This window comes from Hyaena hyaena, unplaced genomic scaffold (genome assembly GCF_003009895.1).
Source record: "Hyaena hyaena isolate Hyena2069 unplaced genomic scaffold, ASM300989v1 scaffold_10, whole genome shotgun sequence".
NCBI classification, from domain to species: Eukaryota; Metazoa; Chordata; class Mammalia; order Carnivora; family Hyaenidae; genus Hyaena; species Hyaena hyaena.
This window is the reverse complement of record NW_024080642.1, coordinates 1560519-1580570: the sequence shown is the minus strand read 5'-3', so window position 1 is coordinate 1580570 and position 20052 is coordinate 1560519. Positions and strand designations below refer to the sequence as shown.

The following is a 20052-nucleotide window of genomic DNA, read 5'->3' as shown; positions in this document are numbered from 1 at the left end:
TTGAGGGTGAAGTTCAGCCCATAACAAAATCATGCGATCTGTGATTACGGTTTTACTTCTTCCTTTCCAGCCTGGATTCCGTTTTTTCTCCCTAGGATAATCTTTTATTATTTATTTTTTTAATGTTTTTTTTTAATGTTTTTATTTATTTCTGAGAGAGAGAGGAAGAGAGACAGCGTGAGCAGGGGAGGGTGAGAGGTGAGAGAGGGAGACACAGAATCTGAAGCAGGCTCCATCCAGGCTCTGAGCTGTCAGCACAGAGCCCAACGCGGGGCTCGAATCCAGAACCGGGCGATCATGCCCTGAGCCGAAGTGGGACGTTTAACCGACTGAGCCACCCAGGCGCCCCTCCCTGAGATAATCTCTTGCCACCAGCCCCACCACTGTAAGCTCCAGCCCTCGTACCGCTAGTGTGTTTCAGGCGCTAAGCCTCAAAGACTTGCACATTTTGCTCTCTCAGTGTGATCCTCTCTCCTCCACCTCCCTTGCTCCCGTCAACTTTTCAGCTCAGAAAACCTTTCTTGACGTCCCCGTGGCCTCCGAGGCCCCGTTGGTGTGTTCCCCTTCTGGTCTGCAGTCGCGTGTATTTCCCCCATCACTGCGCTGACCACACTGCCTCGTTTCCTCATCTGCCACCACTCCGTAAGTCACCAGGCAGAGACTGCGACTTCTTTGACTTAGCAGGCAAATGCCCAACACTTAGTACAGAAAGGATTAATCCGGGTAACGAACCAAAATTAAAACTGGGCGCCGTCTCATTATTCTTTATTTGTAGTCTGCCCCTAATTACGCTGGTAATCGTTCCGGGTCCTCCCCCCACCCCTCCCCGCCCCCTTCATTTCGCGAGTGTGTCGGTGCACCTCGGACGCCAGCTCCCTCACAAAGGAAACCAGAGATCCGCAAGTACAAGCAAAGAGGGCCGGGACGCCGTACGCGGACAAGATGGCGGCCGCCCGTCAGCCGCCACGAGTCTCCACCCACTCAGGGAGGAGGCCTGCGTCATGTGACCCTTCCCTGCCTGGCACCGCCTCCGGCCGCAGTGCCTGACGGGAGCAGAGCGGCGAACGAGGGCGTCGGCCATTTTGTGTCTGTTTCCTGTGGGACGCGGTGGTGGCCGTTGGGTCGAAAGAGTGAGCCATTTTTGCCTCGTTTTTCCTGTTTGTTTTCTCCCCCCTTCACTTTGTCGGTAGAGCGCAGTTATGGGTCGCAAGAAGAAGAAGCAGCTGAAGCCGTGGTGCTGATATCCTTTGTGGGTTTGAAGTCTAGGCCGAGCGGGGGCGCCGGTTGGTGGTGACTGGGACCGGGAGGCCTTGCTTTGGCCTGTGGCAGAGTGTCTGGGATCTAGGCCTCGAGGTGGGTGGCTTGGTGGCCGGAGCCGGATTTGGGAAGGCTTCGCGGGAAATGAAGTTCCTAGGGCGAGACGCTCTGGCAGTTGTAGATCGTGGGCTCCGTGACTCAGGAGGTTCCTGCTTTAGTGCGAGCGTTGACCTAACCACTGGGAGGCGGCTTGGACCCCTCCACCAAGGACAGTGTCCCCTAAGGATATTGTGCCACATTCTGTTGTTTTGGTGACGATTCAACAAAGGGTCTTTCTCCGAGTATAATATGCTGATTGACTCTGGAGGGTTAGGGAAGAGCTTCCGGAGTGTGTCACCCACTTTTCCGTTTTATTGTAGAATCGGTGGTTTAGGAAAGGCGTGTGTTGGTCAACCAAGGTTTCGAGCCTCCCCCCCCCTTTTTTTTTTTTTGCCGGGGGTGGGTGAGTGGGGGTGAGAAGAACTAGCTTCCGTGTCCTACCCGCTGGCGCCTTAATCTTCAAGAAGCGTAATGGGTGGAGTTTCTTTTATCTATTACCTAGCTTCGTAAGACTAGAAAAAAAAATACTTATTATTCTTTACTAAAACGTGGCGTCTTTCTAATACTTTTTTCGGGAAGCGCTAATCTACTTTACGTTATAATTGATTTTACTTCTAAAAACGATTAGGGAACTGCATTTATTTATATACCAGTTGAAAAACGGTCACTAATTTCCTTAATGAGCTTTTAACTAAGACTGCCCCGTGAGCGAAAATTTCTCACTTTTATTGATGTAACTTATCTGTGAGTGTAGATACATTCCATGGCTACAAATTCGTAAGAAGTTGCAAACAACCTTGTGGATTATTCATACGAAATTATGTCTCTTCTTATTCAGTGTGAGCTTATTTTTGGATCTAAATAAAATAAATATTCCTAAATCCCAGATATTAGTTGGATTTTTAATATTTTGATTGTTTTTGTTTTCTAGTTAATGAGTTGTTTTGAAATTAATTCTTGACCTAAACTTGGGGATTTTTTTTAACATTGAACTGTCTAGTCCACAGGGTTCATTTATAAATGTTGAAATATTGAACCAAAGAAAAGTTAGTTTTACTTAAATCTTTGTTAAATGCAGGGATTGGACAAAGCTCTCTTGCTGGTTACTGAGATGTGTTCATTTAGAGATGGTATATAGGAAACTTAAAAGAGTAAAATTACGTGTCAAGTTAATTCTGAATTGCATAATATCAAAAACAAGGTATATATAAAGTACCTTTTTGATTTTAACTGTTCTCATATTTTAATGTTATTCTTCCTATTCCTTAATATGAGAAGATTTTTTAAAAATAGGCAGTGTCATTATTGTGCTATTTTTGTTCCTTAACAATATGGATCAGGTATTGTAATAGAGATTTTGATGATGAGAAGATCCTTATACAGCACCAAAAAGCAAAACATTTCAAATGCCATATATGTCATAAGAAATTGTACACAGGACCTGGCTTAGCTATTCATTGCATGCAGGTAAGGATATTTTTTTCTGTATTTAACTTTTACTTCCTTGTTTGGAAACAACATGAGAAAAAAATTTTGAATTTCTTTTAACAGTTGTAGGGTTTTGTCTATTGTGAAAGATCAGATCTGGTCATTCATTTTAAAACTTTTTTTAAAGTTAAGTTAAATAATTGATTTTTTTAATGAAGAAAACTTCTGTTCATAGTGTTTATCTTAAAGTTATTGATAATATTTTTTACTCTTAGATTGGAGACAAGTTGAGGTCCCAGACTATCTGTTACTTGGGTTAGAGAACAAAGATCAGGGATTTAATCTTTGTGGTTGGGCTGACCAGTTCTAATCCCATGAGAATACATAATTAGCTACCATTACTCTCTGCTGTTGAAGGATTTGTTACAATCTCTTGCCTGAGGATAGGCTTACTTTAGTTATTCCTTGAATCTCTTGTGGAATGGTAACGTTGTGTTTCATTTGATGATTTCTGGGTTTCTTCAGTTTTTTCACTACTTAGGTAGGGAGAGCCTTGCAATTTGTTTTTAAAGATCTAGTACATGCCTTTATGTCTTATTCAACATTATTTCTTCTACTTTTGCCAATCCTAGAGCTGCCTGAATTTTTGCATAATTGGACCCTAGAGAGATGTGAGATGAGCAAATCTTTATTCATTGGAAACTACTGTTGGTAGGAGGCAGGGAGGTAAATTAAAATGTTTCCCCAAGTTTAAAAATTAAGTTTATATAAAAAATAATTTATATAGATCCTCTTCACTCCAATTATAGCACTCTAATAACAACTTAATACCCATTCAGAAATATTTTAGAGCCTGCAATGTGCTAGATCCGTAACTTTCCACTGTGGAAATCACTAGCTACATGTGACTACTTACAAGAAAACTTAAAAAAATTTTAATTTCTCCACATTGTAGCCACATTTCCAGTGCTCAGTCACATGTGGCTGATGAATGACTTGTATTGGATACAGATACAGAAAGAATGTTTACCGCAGAAAATTTCTGCGAGACGGCATTGTGCTAGGCAAGTGTTATAGGCACTAGGTGTACAGCTTTGGAGGAAACAAAGTCACCGTCATGGAGTTTAGATTTATATTGTGGAAGAAAACAAACCACAATATTTAGTTTGCCTTTCCAGTGTAAGTGATAGAGAAAACTAAAACTAGGTAAGAGGGATAGGGAGGGCCACAAGATAGGAAAGGCCTGAATGAGAAGCTGACATCTGAACAGATCTGAAAGGACATGAAAGAGAACTTCCAGAGAACAGCAGTTGACAGACCCTTACATTTAGGAGCATTCTCCTATATTGAAGAAAAGGAAAGGGTAGCAATGTGCTTTATATAGAAGGGCTTACTTGTTGTAGACCATTTTCTTTCATTCTGAATGAAATGCAAGGTTGAATACAGGTACAGCATGTTCTGGTACCTTTTTTTTTTTTTTTTAAATAAGGATTCTCCTGGCATAGAGTTGTGAATAGATTGCAGAATGCAGTGAGAACACTTAGGATGACTGGAGTATTCCGGGCAAGAGGTGATGGTGACAGAGACCAGAATTTGCTGATAGAGTAGATGCAGATTGATCTGAAGGTTTTTGGCCTGAGGAGTGTGAGAACTGAGCATATATTAAAATGTTGAAAACTGCAGGAAGACTAGGCTTAGAGATGAGGATGTCAAGGTTGTGTTGTTGATTTTGAGATGGTCTGTTGACTATCTAGTTGGAAATGTCACATAAGCAGTTGTATCTATAAGCCTGGAGTTCAGAGAGGTTGGAGCTGGAGATAGAAATTTGGAGGGATGGCTGTTTTAATCTATGATACTAGATGTCCTTTTCTCTTAGCTTAGAGAGTAGAATATAGGTACAGAAGAGGTGCAAGGACTCCAGTTTAGGCCACTCCCAGTATTTAAATGTTAGATTAAAAGAATGCATTTGATGACATTGAAAAGGTAGGAAATCCAAGAGAGTTAGTGCCCTGGAAACCAAATGAGAAGATTAAAGGAGTTATTTAACAGTCAAATGCAGGTGATGATGACAGAGACTGAATTACTCAAAGTGGAGGTCATTGGTCACTTGCCTAGAGTGATGAGGATGAAAGCCTGATTGGAGTACTTCTAAGAGAAAATAGAGGCAATCTTTCAAGAAGTTGTACTAGAGAAGAACAGAAATGGAATGGAACTGGAAGATTAGTTGAGAAACTATTTTAGTAACATCTTTTAATTGACTAACTGCTTCCTTTTTTATGGTTTTGGTGTCATTTCACAGTAACTTGTGAAATGGGCATGGCAGTTATCTCAGACAGGTCCTCCAATTTTATGGATAATAAACCTAGGACATTAGTAATTTAGATGGTTAACATCAGTGCATGCTCTGCCTATCTTTTCAACTAAGATCATAATAATAATTTCTACTAGGCAGGTTTTAAGAAATTTAATTCTGGCTAGGATATTGTGAGGTAGTTGAGTAAGTCATGTTATTTTTCTTCTCTTTCCAACAGCTTTTGATTAGTATATTCTTGCTCTTACCATTTAGAATATAACAGAATAGTAAATGTACGAATATAATTTTATTTCCTTGAGGAACATGTGAGTTACTTCATCTTCATTTGTCAAGAACAGTAACATGCCAAAAAACTTAGGAACTGGGGTGATTAAGTCGCTTGTTGAGAAGCTTTATTCATTGATCTTTTAATCACAATAAGAAACTGGTTAAAGATTAATCAAAAATTAAGATAATTTCTGAATTTCGTTTACATGTCACTGTTTAAAGTCTTTGAGATATATGTCTAAGAAAACAGTTTTCTTTAATTTTTTATTCTTGCATGAAAATGTCTTGGCAGGAGAGAGAAATTGAATATTGGACAAATATGTGTCCTAAAGCAGTGGTTCTCCAGCTTGGGCTTGTCTCCGAATCACTTGCATGGCTCTTGAGACCGATTGTTAATCTTAACCAAGAGTTTCTGCTGGGGGCCTTGGGAGGGGGGCTGGGGGGGGGGGTGGTCCTGAGAATTTGCATTTCTAATGAGGTTCCAGGTGATGCTGATCATCTTGGCAAAGTGCATTGTCATTTTTAGCCTAAGTTAATTAAGCAAGTTGCTGAAGAAACCAAAGACTGACAGGAATTTTACCTTAATGGCAGAAGTTACCCATGTTTGGGGGTTAGAAACATTTGATCTAGCAAAAACCATCATTAAAGAAATTATATATATTTCCAGTGTTTCATAATAAAAAGTCTTTTCCCTTTGTAATCTACCAAATTTAGCATAATGACAGAGTCAGTCCTGTGGCAGTGTTAAGTGTTAACTACAGGCTGGTCTCAAGATCATTCTTGGAATTTTTATTTTAATTCTTCATATAATAAACACTTTCATAAGCTTAAGTCAAACTTGAACCTTCTCTGATTTGAGCGGAACTGCCAGTTCATTGCTGATAATTCAAGCAAGCAAGATTATGTGGTAAACTTAGTGTTTATTGTGCCCTTGCTATGTTAGACATCCTGCCAAGTAGTTTCTGTATTCACTATGTTTTACTTAACATATATAATTTAATACCTGTAATTTTAGTATATTTGTATGTATATAATATATATAAGTATGTAAATATATAATTTAATGCATTTAATCCTAAAAATGATCCTAGATGTTAGGTAGTATATAGGTGATGTAATCTTTTTTTAATTTTTTTTTTTTTTTAGTGTTTATTTATATTTGAGACAGAGAGAGACTGAGGATAAGTGGAGAGGCAGAGAGAGAGGGAGACACAGAATATAAAGCAGGCTCCAGGCTCCGAGCTATCAGTATAGAGCCCGATGCATGGCTCAAATTCATGGACCCTGAGATCATGACCTGAGCTGAAGTCAGACACTTAACTGACTGAGCCACCCAGGTTCCCCTAGGTGGTGTAATCTTAAGTCAATTGATTTGCTTAGTCTCAGATTCCTAGTTAGTAAGTGGCAAAACTGGGGATTGAATCCAGATAGTCTCACTACAAAACCAGTTATTCTTAATGATTATACTAAGTGTTTTCCCAGTAATTTCAGATTGCTCTTAAAGGACTTTATGAGACACTTTAATTGATCTAATGGAAGTTTGTTTTAACGTTAGGTGCATAAAGAGACAATAGATGCTGTACCAAATGCAATACCTGGGAGAACAGATATAGAATTGGAAATATATGGTATGGAAGGTATTCCAGAAAAAGACATGGATGAAAGAAGACGACTTCTTGAACAGAAAACACAAGGTAAACATTAAAATGTATGCTTTTTCTTAATACAGCTTCACTAATGAGTGTATTACTACTACTTTAAAGTACAAATTTAATAATGGATGTTAGATTTATTCAAAATTCCAATTTTGAGGGTTTTTAAAAAATACTCATTTGAGAGAGTGAACATGTTAGTGAGTAGGGGGGTGGCAGAGAGAACTCACTGAGATTATGGCCTGACCTGAAATCAAGAATTGGCTCTTAACCAACTTAGACACCAACACTCCTATTTTTTTTAAGTTTATTATTTTGAGAGCAAAGAAAGACCCCGCAAGTGGGGGAGGGGCAGAGAGAGGAGAGGGAATCCCAAGCAGGCTCCATGATGTCAGTGCAGTCCCGTGTGTGTCTCAAACCCATGAAACAGATCGTTATCTGTGCTAGAACCAAGATTTGACTGTTCAACCAACTAAGGTACCCAGGCACCCTGAGTTTTATTATTTTCTTATGTCTTAATGTTTGGAGTTGTGTATAAGTTTGGATTTGTATATAAGTAACACCACATGCATTATTCCAAACACTTTAATATAGTTTTGTTCATAACTGCATTCCAAGTGGAATTAGCAAGTGTTGAGGTTTCTGAAAATGAAGGTAGCTTGTTCTGATTTGATTATATAACAACTAATAGTAAATTTTTTGGTAATGCTGTTACTTGGAATTTGCAATCACTTATTATCCAGATGGTAGAAGTTATTAATCACTTATGAAAAAAAATTTTTTTTTAAGTAAGCTCTGTACCCAGTGTAAAGCTTGAACTCACAGCCCTGAGATCAAGAGTCAAATGCTCTATTGACTGAGCAAGCTAAGTGCCTTGAAAGTTCTTGTTTTCAAAAGCATTGCATGGGTGCCTGGGTGGCTCAGTCGGTTAAGCGTCTGACTTCAGCTCAGGTCATGATCTCTTGGTTTGTGGGTTGGAGCCCCGTGTTGGGCTCTGTGCTGACCTCTCAGAGACCAGAGCCTGCTTTGCATTCTGTCGTCCTCTCTCTCTGCCTTCCCTCAATCGTGCTATGTCTCTCTGCTCTCAAAAGTATATAAACATATTGTAAAAAAAAAAAAAGAAAAAGTATATAAACATAAAAAATTTTTTTAAAAAGGAAAAGAAAAGCATTGTAGAAAGCTCAGACCTTTTTCTCATAGTTTACCTTTTGAGATGAAATAGGAAGCTGTTTTTGTGTTTTTTTTTTTTTAAATAAAACTGAGGAAAATTATTTATTTTTAAAGAATAGTTTTTAAAAAAAATTTTTTTTTTTAATGTTTATTTCTAGGAGAGAGAGAGAGAGAGAGAGCGTGAGCAGGGGAGGGTCAGAGAGAGAGGGAGTCACAGACTGAAACGGCTCCAGGCTCTGAGCTGGCAGTCAGCACAGAGCCCGACGCGGGGCTCGAACCCACGAGCCGCGAGATCATGACCTAAGCGAAAGTCGGACGCTTAACTGACTAAGCCACCCAGGCGCCCCTGAGGAAAATTATTTAAAGTTAATTTATTTCTTTTAAGAAAGAGCACAAGCAGGGGAGGGGCACAGATTGGAAGCAGGCACTGCACCATGAGCACGGAGCACGACATGGGGCTCAAACTCCTGAACTGCAAGATTATGACCTGAGACAAAGGTCGTAAGTGTAGGACAAGTCCTACACTTAAGGGCGCCCCTTAAGGAAAATCATTTGTACCTGTCACAGATATGGAAAGGATGTTAAGGGGTGCCTGGGTGGCTTAGTCAGTTAAGCATCCGACTTTTGCTTAGGTCATGATCTCGCGGCTCGTGGGTTCGAGCCCCGCGTCGGGCTCTGTGCTGACTGCCAGCTCAGAGCCTGGAGCCTGTGTCAGTCTATAACTCCCTCTCTCTCTGACCCTCCCCTGCTCACGCTGTCTCTCTCTCTCCTAGAAATAAATAAAAATATTTAAAAAAAAAAAAAAAAGAAAAAGGACGTTAACCTTCATAGACGTTGAAAATACATTTGAAGAGTAAAAAGAATAGCATTGACTGAATTTCTTTGCAAGAAAAATTTCATGAGCTAATTGTACTGAAACTTTTTTAATGTTGAATGTCTTAAGCTTGCCTAGTTTTTCTTTTTTCTCACTTTATGGGAAAAATTAATTGGAACTTTTTTTAGCAGAGAGTCAAAAAAAGAAGCAACAAGATGATTCTGATGAGTATGATGATGATGACTCTGCAGCTTCAACTTCATTTCAGCCACAGCCTGTTCAGCCTCAACAAGGTTATATCCCTCCAATGGCACAGCCAGGACTGCCACCAGTGCCGGGGGCACCTGGAATGCCTCCAGGTATCACATAAGGGTTACAATTTGACATTCTTAGGACTTTGATGATATGCTGTAGGATATTAAAAATTTTTCTCTTAACTCCTTAATATTTGTGACTTTTTGTGTTGAAATTTTTGTTTATAGGCATACCTCCATTAATGCCGGGTGTGCCTCCTCTGATGCCAGGAATGCCACCGGTTATGCCAGGCATGCCACCTGGGTAAGAAAACTTGTAATTGATTTGTGGGCTTATGCCTAGTAATAATCTTTTCAACTTGGGTGTTACATGGATTTTAAAATGTTCCTTTGCCTTTTTTCTTTCCCCCCGGCTTCTAATGGGATCCATAAACTTAAATTTGTCTAAAAAAAGGGGTCTACCAATAAATTTAAGGAACATAAATTTGCCTCTGGAGAGAATATAGAGTTTTGGGTTTTAGGATGTGTGTAGGCAGCCATCTACTTTAATTGCATTTGATGTAATTAAAGTAGTTGTTTGTTGTTGATTTGTGTTTCTGAGATCAGAACTGTCCAGGACACTTTGTAGTTGTGACAAGAAGCAGACTCTGTAAATGATTTATTTGTCAAATCCTCAAGAACTAAAATGAATATGAGGTGCTCGTGCCTATCACTTTTACTTAAATATTGTTGGATGTGAGAGGTATACAATACACTTTCCCACTGTATTTTGAAAATCACAGTTAGATTTTGATTTTGTCATACATTTTCACAGATTGCATCATCAGAGAAAATACACCCAGTCATTTTGCGGTGAAAACATGTAAGCATCTCATTCATAATGTAATTCAGGAGGTATAATCATAATGTCATTTTTTTTGTGTGTTTAATGGTATCTATTCAGTTGACTTCAGAAATTTTCTAACCTTCCTCACTAAAACTTCTAGAATGTGCAAGCTGGTTGACACAAAGTCTCTTAATGGAGGGAAAAAAAAGACGTCTGTGAGGAACTAGTAATAGACCCATATAAATAAAGCATTTTCTATATGTGCAGCTGTTTTCCTCCAGATTACTAAAGTAATGGAATTTAGTAAAAAGTGTTGGTATTTAAGAAAGAATAGATAACTCTTTTGCCAAATTAACATGCTTTATTATAGAAGGTATTTTGGGCTTCTTGTAATGATATCTATATATAGAAGTTATTTTTCTGATAAAGTCCTCAAATAAGAATTCACAAACTTGTAAATGTTTTAAATGAATGGACACTGATATTTGAAGGTGAGCTCTTTTAAGGGAGGGAAAATAAATATGGGTTGTTTTTAGTCATGGTTTAGTGTTAGGTAGCTGTTAGAAATGAGGCAGTTGTGTGAGTTTACTTTTGACTGTCTTTAATTTTGGTGAGAGTTCTTTTATAACCCTCCCCCAAAACTTTACTCCACAGTGTATATTTCCTTTTGAAAAATATAACGACTCTAAAATAGCTTTTCTTTTTATATTGTGTGGGTATTTTCCAAATGAGACAAAAGGTGAATATGATTTCTGATTACACATATTTTAGATGAGGCCTCTTGTATATATTGAGGGTATCATTGTTCTTAATGACTTTAAATGTATGAAAATGTTTGGTAAACAATACTGATTCCCCCCAACCCCTCTTATTTTACTGGTAAACCCAAGAGTTTGCTGGTTTTTAGAAGACTTACTTTGATAGAATTGTTTTAGCCTTGTGTGTTCTTTCAGCTTGATTTTCAATATTAGGGGTCAAATTCAGGTCTTTTATCTGTTGTTTCAGGCTTTAGCCAAAATGTTTTCTAATGGTTTATACTGTTGATTAACTTGGTTTGTTTCTTGAAATTTGCTTTCTAACAGAATGATGCCAATGGGTGGAATGATGCCACCTGGACCAGGAATACCACCTCTGATGCCTGGTATGCCACCAGGTATGCAATGTTAGATAATAGCTTTTTTAATAGGATTGGCATGCTTTATTCTTTTTTTTTTTTTTTACAAATAGTTTATTGTCAAATTAGTTTCCACATAACACTCAGTGCTCATCCCCACTAGTGTTCTCCTCCATGCCCATCCCTCCTCCCCCCCACATCCATCAGTCCTCAGTTTTTGTCAGCATTCAAGAGTCTCTCATGGTTTGCCTCTCTCCCTTTCCCCCACCATTTCCGCCCTTCTTCTCCCCCTTGGTCCTCTGTTAAGTTCCTCCTAATCCTCCTAAACGTGCAAACATATGATATTTGTCCTTCTCTGCCTGACTTATTTCGCTCAGCATAACACCCTCAAGGTCCATCCATGTTGCTACACATGGCCAGATTTCATTGTTTCTCATTGCCATGTAGTATTCCATGGTATAGATAAACCACATCTTGATCCATTCATCCGTTGATGGACACTTAGGCTCTTTCCATGTTTTAGCTATTGTGGAGAGTGCTGCTATGAACATTGGGGTACATGTGCTCCTATGCATCAGCATTTCTGTATCCCTTGGGTAAATTCCTAGCAGTGCTATTGGCATGCTTTATTCTTAAGTATTTTGGACAGCAGGTTTGTGGACATTGGTGGAATTTTAATATTAAATTTTCCTTAGGTTGGTGAGTTCTTTTTTAAATTGGGGAAGTGTTAGTATTTATGCTTTTTTTTTTTTTTTTTTTTTTGAGTTTTGAAATAGTAAACCGGTTTCAAAGCAGACAGAATGAGTCACAGAACCTATGCACTGAAGCTCATACACCTAAATGGGGTTGTATTTGTTAGGAATTTTTTTAGATGAGTAATGGAGAGTCTTTTAGAAAATAATAGAGAAACCTAACAAACTGTATTAAACAGTTTAGGCATTTATGGCCTCAACGAAAAGAAAAGTGGTAGATTCAGTGGCTGGTGATATCAAGAACTCATGTGTTCAAAATTTTCTCCTCTGCCAACCTTAGCTTTTCTCCCTGGGACACGTCACTCAGTTGTTACAAAATAACGCAGGCAAGGAAGGATGTCAACAACAGTGGACACTCTCTTGTTTTAAGTTTATTTTGAGAGTGCGTGTGTGCATGAGCAACCCAGGAAGTGACAGGGAGAGAATCCTAAGCAGGCTCTGCACTGTCCTCACAGAGCTTGACGTGGGGCTTGATCTCCTGCCTGTAAGATGATGGATGACTTGAGCCGAAGTCAAGAGTTGGACACTTAACCGACTGAGGCACCCCATCTTTTTTTCATTAGGGAGCAAAGTAACTCTCCCACAAGCTCCGTAGCCTCTTACAGTTGACCACAAATAGATCTAATAGACTCTTTAGCTGAAAGGGAATCTGTGTTAAAAACTATCTTGTCTTTGTATCCTGGAATGTGGAGAATGAAATTTTGTTAGCCAAGTACATGTGCCACAGAGACCTTCATGAGGCTTTCTTGGTTGCCTTGTTTGTTATATGTAATCCTAGCAAGTTTGGTGTGCAGACCATAGCAGATTAAGAAGTGCTCAAGAGATAGTTGATGTAAAAGGGACAGGAAAAATAAGGCAGCGACAAAATGTGCGTTATTGTCAGTACAGGCATTAATTTATAGGTGGTAGCTCCACATAGGTTCTGAAAGAATTTCAGGCCTTTAAAGGAATGCAGAATAATAACCACATTGATAATGTGAAGTTAAAAGTGTTTGCAGGAATAACTTAGTTTTCTGAAAAAAAATTACATGAGTATATGACCTATTCAGAGTTTTTACAATAATTTGATTTAGAGTTTAGAGGACATCCAGTAGTCGGATGATCAAAATAGTTCTCTTACGTGTTTCAAAAGTTTGCTAAATCAGGAATATTAGTAACTTAATTGCTATTTTCCCTGTACAAAGAGTCTGTAGTTGTATCTTTCACTTTCCAAAATTCTGAAGAGATACAAAAGAATAGAAAGGTTGAGGCAAGATTGTTCAGGGGCAAATGCCTAAGTTATTTGGACTTCGTTGAATTGAGCAGTTCATCAGTAACATTGAATTATTTTTTATTTTTATTATTTTTTTAATCTTTTATCTATTTCTGAGAGAGACAGTGTGAGCAGAGGAGGGTCAGAGAGAGGGAGACACAATTCGAAGCAGGCTCCAGACTCTGAGCTGGCTCTCAGCACAGAGCCCGACGTGGGGCTCGAACCCATGAACCGTGAGATCAAACAACTCCCTTTCTTCCAATATTTCGTCTTTATAGGTATGCCCCCTCCTGTTCCTCGGCCTGGAATTCCTCCAATGACTCAAGCACAGGCTGTTTCAGCTCCAGGCATTCTTAATAGACCACCTGCACCGACAGCAACAGTTCCTGCTCCACAGCCTCCAGTTACTAAGCCTCTTTTCCCCAGTGCCGGACAGGTAAGGTGAAATTCCTGAAAGGAGTGCACTTACATTTAAAGGTAAAGTGTAGTCGTTTATAGAAATTTTTTAAATTGTTATAGGTCAATATTTTGTGTATAAACATTTTCGTACAATTAATTAGATACAAAGAAGTGTCCTATTCTCTTCCATGTTTGCACACGTTGATTTCCTCAGAAAAGATTGGAGCCAGATAGTGTAGCATGTTTTTTTGTTTTCATAGCTGTGAAGTCTGGTTATTCTTAGCTTTAGTTAGAAATGAGAGTTTAGTTTCTGGGGACGTAAATACATAATAGCGTTTGGAGGTCTTCCTTCACATCTTGAACTATGAATGGAATGAAATCAAAGTCAGAGGTGAAAATCCTAAGACCTTAGCAAATCATTTGTTGGACTCTTTAATGTAGAACAGTGACAGACTACAGTGCTGCGCTTTTTCAGGAAGGGCGTCATTTGACCTAGTTAGTTAGACTTCTCTTTCCTCCTAGTCTTGTCTTTATTCAGAACTCAGAAGCTAAAGATACCTTTATTATATATAGTAAGTGTATAATGGTGGTTACTTTTGTGCTTTTTCCCCCAAGTTATATTCAAAATTAAGCAGATGTATTTAATTGATTAGAATTAAGATCAGGATGTATGTTCTTTTTTTTTTTTTCCACTTTAACATTATCCTGTAGAGGTTTTCTTTTCTCAGTTTTTTGTTTATAGTTAATTAAAAGTATAAGTGTTACTTTTTAAGTCCCCTTAAAACACATTAACTTACGTTTAGAGGGGGGTGGAGATTTTGTTTATTGAGAAATGTCAAACTTCTAACAAAAATCATTGATAGAGAATTGGATTGAAGTGTCAGTAGTAATGCATCTTTAGTCTCAATTGAAGGTATCATTTTTGAAATATCAGTGCAGAACACATCCAGTTTTAGAAAAGAAACTGGTTAATGACTAGGTTTATTGGTGTAGAATTTTTAAAAATTTTATGAGGCTCATACTGTCACTGTTTATTGTAAATGCATTAACTGCCTGCCTCTTTGAATAAATCAGATTTGATTGCATTACATTTTGCATTTATAAAAATGCAATCTATAATAAAAAAAAGTCTACCACATGGCTTATTTTCACCCATTTGTTTGGAGACTTTTCATTGTTTCCTTTCTTTTATGCTACAGATGGGGACACCTGTAACAAGCTCAAGTACAGCTTCATCCAATTCAGAAAGTCTGTCTGCATCTTCTAAAGCTCTGTTTCCTAGCACAGCACAAGTACGCAGGAAGTTGCAGTTTAAACTTGTTAAAATGGCTTTATAAACTTAACCCTTTGGACCCTAATTTAAAACTAAATATTTTCTGAAAAATATACGATGTTTAATTTTATTTAAGTAAAGTTAATGGTATAAAAGTCGATGGTATTTGAAAATTTGAACTCCTACTAATAGAAAAAAATGTACCCCAAACTCCTGTGGTTCTAAAGGGTTAAAAGCATGTAAGCAGTAAATGCATAATAGTGGCCAATGGTTAGCCTGATGCATGATTAAGCTTTTTTGATTTATGCTGTTTAATCTAATGCATCACATATAATGTAAGGAAATTTAGTACTCTGCATTTGGTTCTAAAGTTGGCCTAGTCTTCATGTTTCAGATGTTTGGTATTATGAAAAGTAACCTATTTATTACTGGTAACTTTATGCTTAAGAGATCCTACTAAACCCTTTTGTCCATGATAATCATTTAGTCATTGTTAAGTGGGAGGACATTGTATTATCTATATAAAGAATATTTCCAAAGGACATCTTTAATATGTCATCACTGATACAGTTTATGCAACATTTGTATTCTATCATTTCTGAACTTTTTTTTTTGAGCTGCTTGGTAGATTGATTAAACAACTAATTTAGAATAGTAACAGTAGAACATGCTATTGTGATACAGTGTATTTCATCAGTCTGAAGTAAAAACAAAGCTTTGTAAAGCAAATTTTGGTGAGTAGGTAGATAAACTCTTAGAAGTTACATATGCAGTCTTTTTTATCTCTGCTGCTGAGTTTCGGATGTGACTTTGACCCAGCATCTTTAGATGTTCTTATATGTTATCTTGATTTTTGTGGAGTTCTTATTATATTAACTTTGTTTTAATTTCATTTAAAGTTTAGTCCTTTTTGAATGTTCGTGTCTCACTTTGAAGTTAATTATAGTAGATGAACTCAATTTTGGGTTTTGAAGTTTCATTAATGACAGATTTTATTTTTACAGGCTCAGGCAGCTGTCCAAGGACCTGTCGGTACAGATTTCAAGCCCTTAAATAGTACCCCTGCAACAACTACAGAACCCCCAAAGCCTACATTCCCTGCTTATACACAGTCTACAGCTTCAACCACTAGTACAACAAATAGCACTGCAGCGAAACCAGCGGCTTCAATAACAAGTAAGCCTGCCACACTCACAACAACCAGTGCAACCAGTAAGTTGATCCATCCAGATGAGGATATATCACTGGTAAGTTTTTTACAGGTTTTTACTAGCATAGTTTGGATACTGTTGTAGCAGTTTGTCTTCCTCTTGAGAAGTGTTGATTTGTACACTGATGGTCTTATAATCTGATTTCTATATTTTTTATTTATTTTTTGAGAGACAGCGTGAGCAGGAGAGGGACAGAGAGAGAGGGAGACATAGAATCTGAAGCAGGCTCCAGGCTCAGCTGTCAGCACAGAGCCTGATGTGGGTCTTGAACCCACAAACCGTTAGATAATGACCTGAGCCAGTCAGATGCTTAACCATCTGAGCCACCCAAGCGCCCCATCTTATAATCTGATTTAATGCTTACTCTGTATTTTTTATCATTCTGATTTCTAAAATCCCCAAGATAAATATTGCATGTGTGAATGTTTTGATCTTAGACACACTCCTCCTACTCCCAGACTGTTTCTTAAAGAAGACACTAATTTGGGTTCTTACTGTCAAAAGTCATTTCAGTTACACATAAATTTGTAAATCAAAGAAACAGTTAAGTGTGAGCTAGAATCTACAGATCCTTTGAAACTTACCTACCTTTCTCACTAGACCCTTTTTTGCTGAGGCAAGTGTGTATTTCCTGAAAAGTTACTAGCTATTCTTCAAATATAAAAATAGCTTAGGTTTTCTTCAGTCATTGAGATTTTAGGTAGTTGGGCTGGTTTGTGGAGCAGAAGTAATGGTTGACAAAGGTACAGTTTAAGTTACTGTGTAAGATTTTAGATTTTAGATGTTTGCCTTTTATTCTTAGTGACTATCTCTGCATTCAGGTATTAACGTTGGGTTCATTTTTATTCATAGGAAGAGAGAAGGGCACAGTTACCTAAATATCAGCGTAATCTTCCTCGACCAGGACAGGCTCCCATTGGTAATCCACCAGTTGGTCCTATTGGAGGTATGATGCCACCACAGCCAGGCATCCCACAGCAACAAGGAATGAGACCCCCAATGCCGCCTCATGGTATTTCTTTTTATGTTTGTTTATTTAGTGGATTTTCTGAGTATACACATAAGTTTTTCTGCAAAATACATTGTATTTGAAAGTACAGTGCACAAACCAACTCAATCAATTTTTTGTGTTTTAAATGTGTTTTTTAGGTCAGTATGGTGGTCATCATCAAGGCATGCCAGGTTACCTTCCTGGTGCTATGCCACCGTATGGGCAGGGACCGCCAATGGTGCCCCCTTACCAAGGTGGGCCTCCTCGACCTCCGATGGGAATGAGACCTCCTGTAATGTCGCAAGGTGGCCGTTACTGATCTTACTTCATCCAATCTAATAGGTTTGGAGATTAAACCTTTTCTCAACTTGTGCTGTTTATATAGCCAAGCTTCCGTCAATAAGGCTTCATTGTGACTTTAACAAACATTATCTTCCCACATACCAGGAACTATTGGACATTTATTTTACATGGGAAAAATTATTTGGAATAATAAAGCAGGAACTTTTCCTGAAGTTGCAATTTATACTGTATGGCTTCTTTTTCATGTTTCATCTAGGTTTTTAGAAGTGAAGTATAGTAAATTTGGTTCGTTATATTGTGAAGGCGCTGGAATTACATGAACATACCACCTTAATAAAGGCAAGTTCTGTAAGCTTACATTGCTATTTGTAAAGTTATGCCTTCACAGCATTTCAGATGCTGTTGGACTTCATGTCCCCAACCTAGCTTGGTGAGGGCTGTAACTGTTTCCGAGACCTGTACATTGGAAGTCTGAATGTATAACAATATTTAATGTATTTAGAGTTCCTCATGTTGCAGGGTTTAAGAAATCTGACCCACCAAGGTCATGTGACTTTTCTGTACTGTTAAACTTCATTGTAATAAAATGAGAGAAAAACTTATGCCTTTTTATTCAAAACCCAGCTGTGGACCACTGCCTGAAAGGTTTGTACAGATGCATGCCACAGTAGATGTCCACATAATAAAATTCATAGTTCCCAATACAGTTTTGATAAATCATTGGATTCTGTCTTTTAATTATAGGTTGTTCCTTAGCTGCATGTTTTAAACTGGACAGTATGTATAGACTTGTACGTTAGTGCTTAAGTTGACAGAAGAACTTAGGTACATATGAGCCATTACCTGGTATGAAATCTTTGTGTTGTGTCACCTTTCCACGCCCTTGGTGTCACTACCTGCTAGATGTCCTAGATATTTAAAACATACACCTTGATGTGCCCTCTTTCCTGCTGATGAAGTTTAGAGCCTAGTGCCAGACCCATTCAGTTCCTTGAGTATTTTTGAGACTGCAGTACTGCGTGGACCTCAGAAGCTTTTCAGGTGCAAACTTCTAGAAGCTTAGGTGCATGCAGTAATAGTTTTTGTTTTACTGTTAATGGATTGGAATCTTTTCTAAGTGTAATGCCAAAAAAAATCTAAATGTGCCTGTTAGAACGGTTAACAGATGGATTCAACATTTTTTATTATGTTCCTGGAAAATTACATTATTTCCTTGATTAGATGGTTATCTTCTGTTATTTAGCCTAAATGGCTTCCCTGTTAACCTTTTCATCTTGGAAATTTGAATGTTACTATGTCCTGTGAAGAACTTTTTTGTAGAGGTGATTGCTATTAGTATCTTGTGTTGCAAGTCTCATACAATAATACCTCTTGTTGACTCTTTGGCATCCATTTTAAAAAATTTTTGCTTTTGCAAGGCAGTACTAAATGATCTATAACAAAGCATAATTATTAAAAACTCAAGTTGAGTTTTCCTCAACGTAAAGTTAAGATTTAAAATGGCGATAAGTCTTTATAACATATGTGTGAAGATACAGATAAGACCTGACGTCTGAGTTTTTTGTCTTTGAAAAAAAGTTTTAACCTCATAGGAAAATGTTGAAAACTGTTTTAATCATCGTAAAAGAGTCTGTATTTAAGTGACAAGTAAAAGTTACTCATTTAAACAAAACCTACAAATATTTACAAAGCTGAGTGGTATTTTAAATCCTACATTTTGCTCCAGTGAAAATGTCTTCTAGTTCTTTTCTTATGGTACCATTGAGGTTTAAAAATTCATAGCTTGAAAAGGAAGCATCCATGTATCACCAAGAATGCATTTGTTTCTTCTGCCAGCCCGAAGCCCCATACTTTTTCTCTCACCTGCCTACTAAGTAATTGTGGAATGAATATATACTCCTTAGATTTGTCAGCACGTTTATCATATTGCCAAAGAAGAACCTATGTTGAAAATTTGTAAGGTAAAAATGGCATGATTAAATTTAGAATGATTAAATAGGAAATGTTTTCCCAAACCAAACGTCTCAAGCATTTCATGTACAGGCTTATCAGCAATATACAAATGGGTTAGTAATGTTTCAAAACGTCTATAAAGTTTTATTTACATTTAATGCAAAGATGATATATTTTATACCAAGGTTTGTTGCTTTCTGAAGTTTGAAGGAAGAAAATATCAGTACTTTTAAATGATAGAAGTTTAATTAAAAGTTGATCCAAAGTGTTAATGCATGGCACTTAAGCACACTGTCTCCTGTGTTGTGTTAGATATATGTGGTTCAAATGGTGCCATTTGGGTATACTTATAATGTAATTTGTGCATGCATCAGCATAATTAAGCTTCTAGAAAATACCTTTTACCTAACTGCTTCTGGGGTCCATAATGTGGTTAAAACATGAGTGTAACAAATCCTGTTGAAATAACTTACTTTGACTTATGCTTCCTTTAAATAATAGGTGGGGTTGAGTTGAAGTAAACTACCCTCACAGAAGACAAACCTTTAGGACTTACTGTATTCATTCAGGCAGGCATTGTGATTGCCACAATTTAGAAAGTTGTACGATTAATGGGACTACCAGCTTTGACTGACTGTCCCTTCCTTACATCCACTCCTATATCCTGCTTTAAAAAGAGAAGTGACTTAACATTTTGTCTGGCACTAGTTTCTATTGTGTGTA

The 20052-nt window shown here is 37.8% G+C and overlaps 1 protein-coding gene across 6 annotated transcripts; it reads left to right on the top strand.

Annotated features, from left to right (window-relative positions):
• The first annotated feature begins 1017 nt into the window (after positions 1-1017).
• ZNF207 (zinc finger protein 207) lies at positions 1018-18080 on the top strand. 6 transcript variants are annotated; one of them, XM_039254286.1, is made up of 12 exons: positions 1018-1240; positions 2697-2823; positions 6921-7059; positions 9190-9360; positions 9484-9559; positions 10070-10117; positions 11164-11234; positions 13478-13635; positions 14798-14890; positions 15876-16118; positions 16935-17094; positions 17232-18080. In XM_039254286.1, the coding sequence occupies exons 1-12, from the start codon at positions 1200-1202 to the stop codon at positions 17390-17392; spliced, it is 1488 nt and encodes a 495-aa protein (XP_039110217.1). In that variant the 5' UTR covers positions 1018-1199; the 3' UTR covers positions 17393-18080. The 6 variants fall into 6 exon arrangements, with proteins under 6 accessions (XP_039110217.1, XP_039110221.1, XP_039110228.1 ...); XM_039254290.1 differs by having other exon boundaries at positions 1020-1240; positions 9193-9360; XM_039254297.1 differs by lacking the exon at positions 10070-10117 and having other exon boundaries at positions 1020-1240.
• The last annotated feature ends 1972 nt before the right edge of the window (positions 18081-20052 follow it).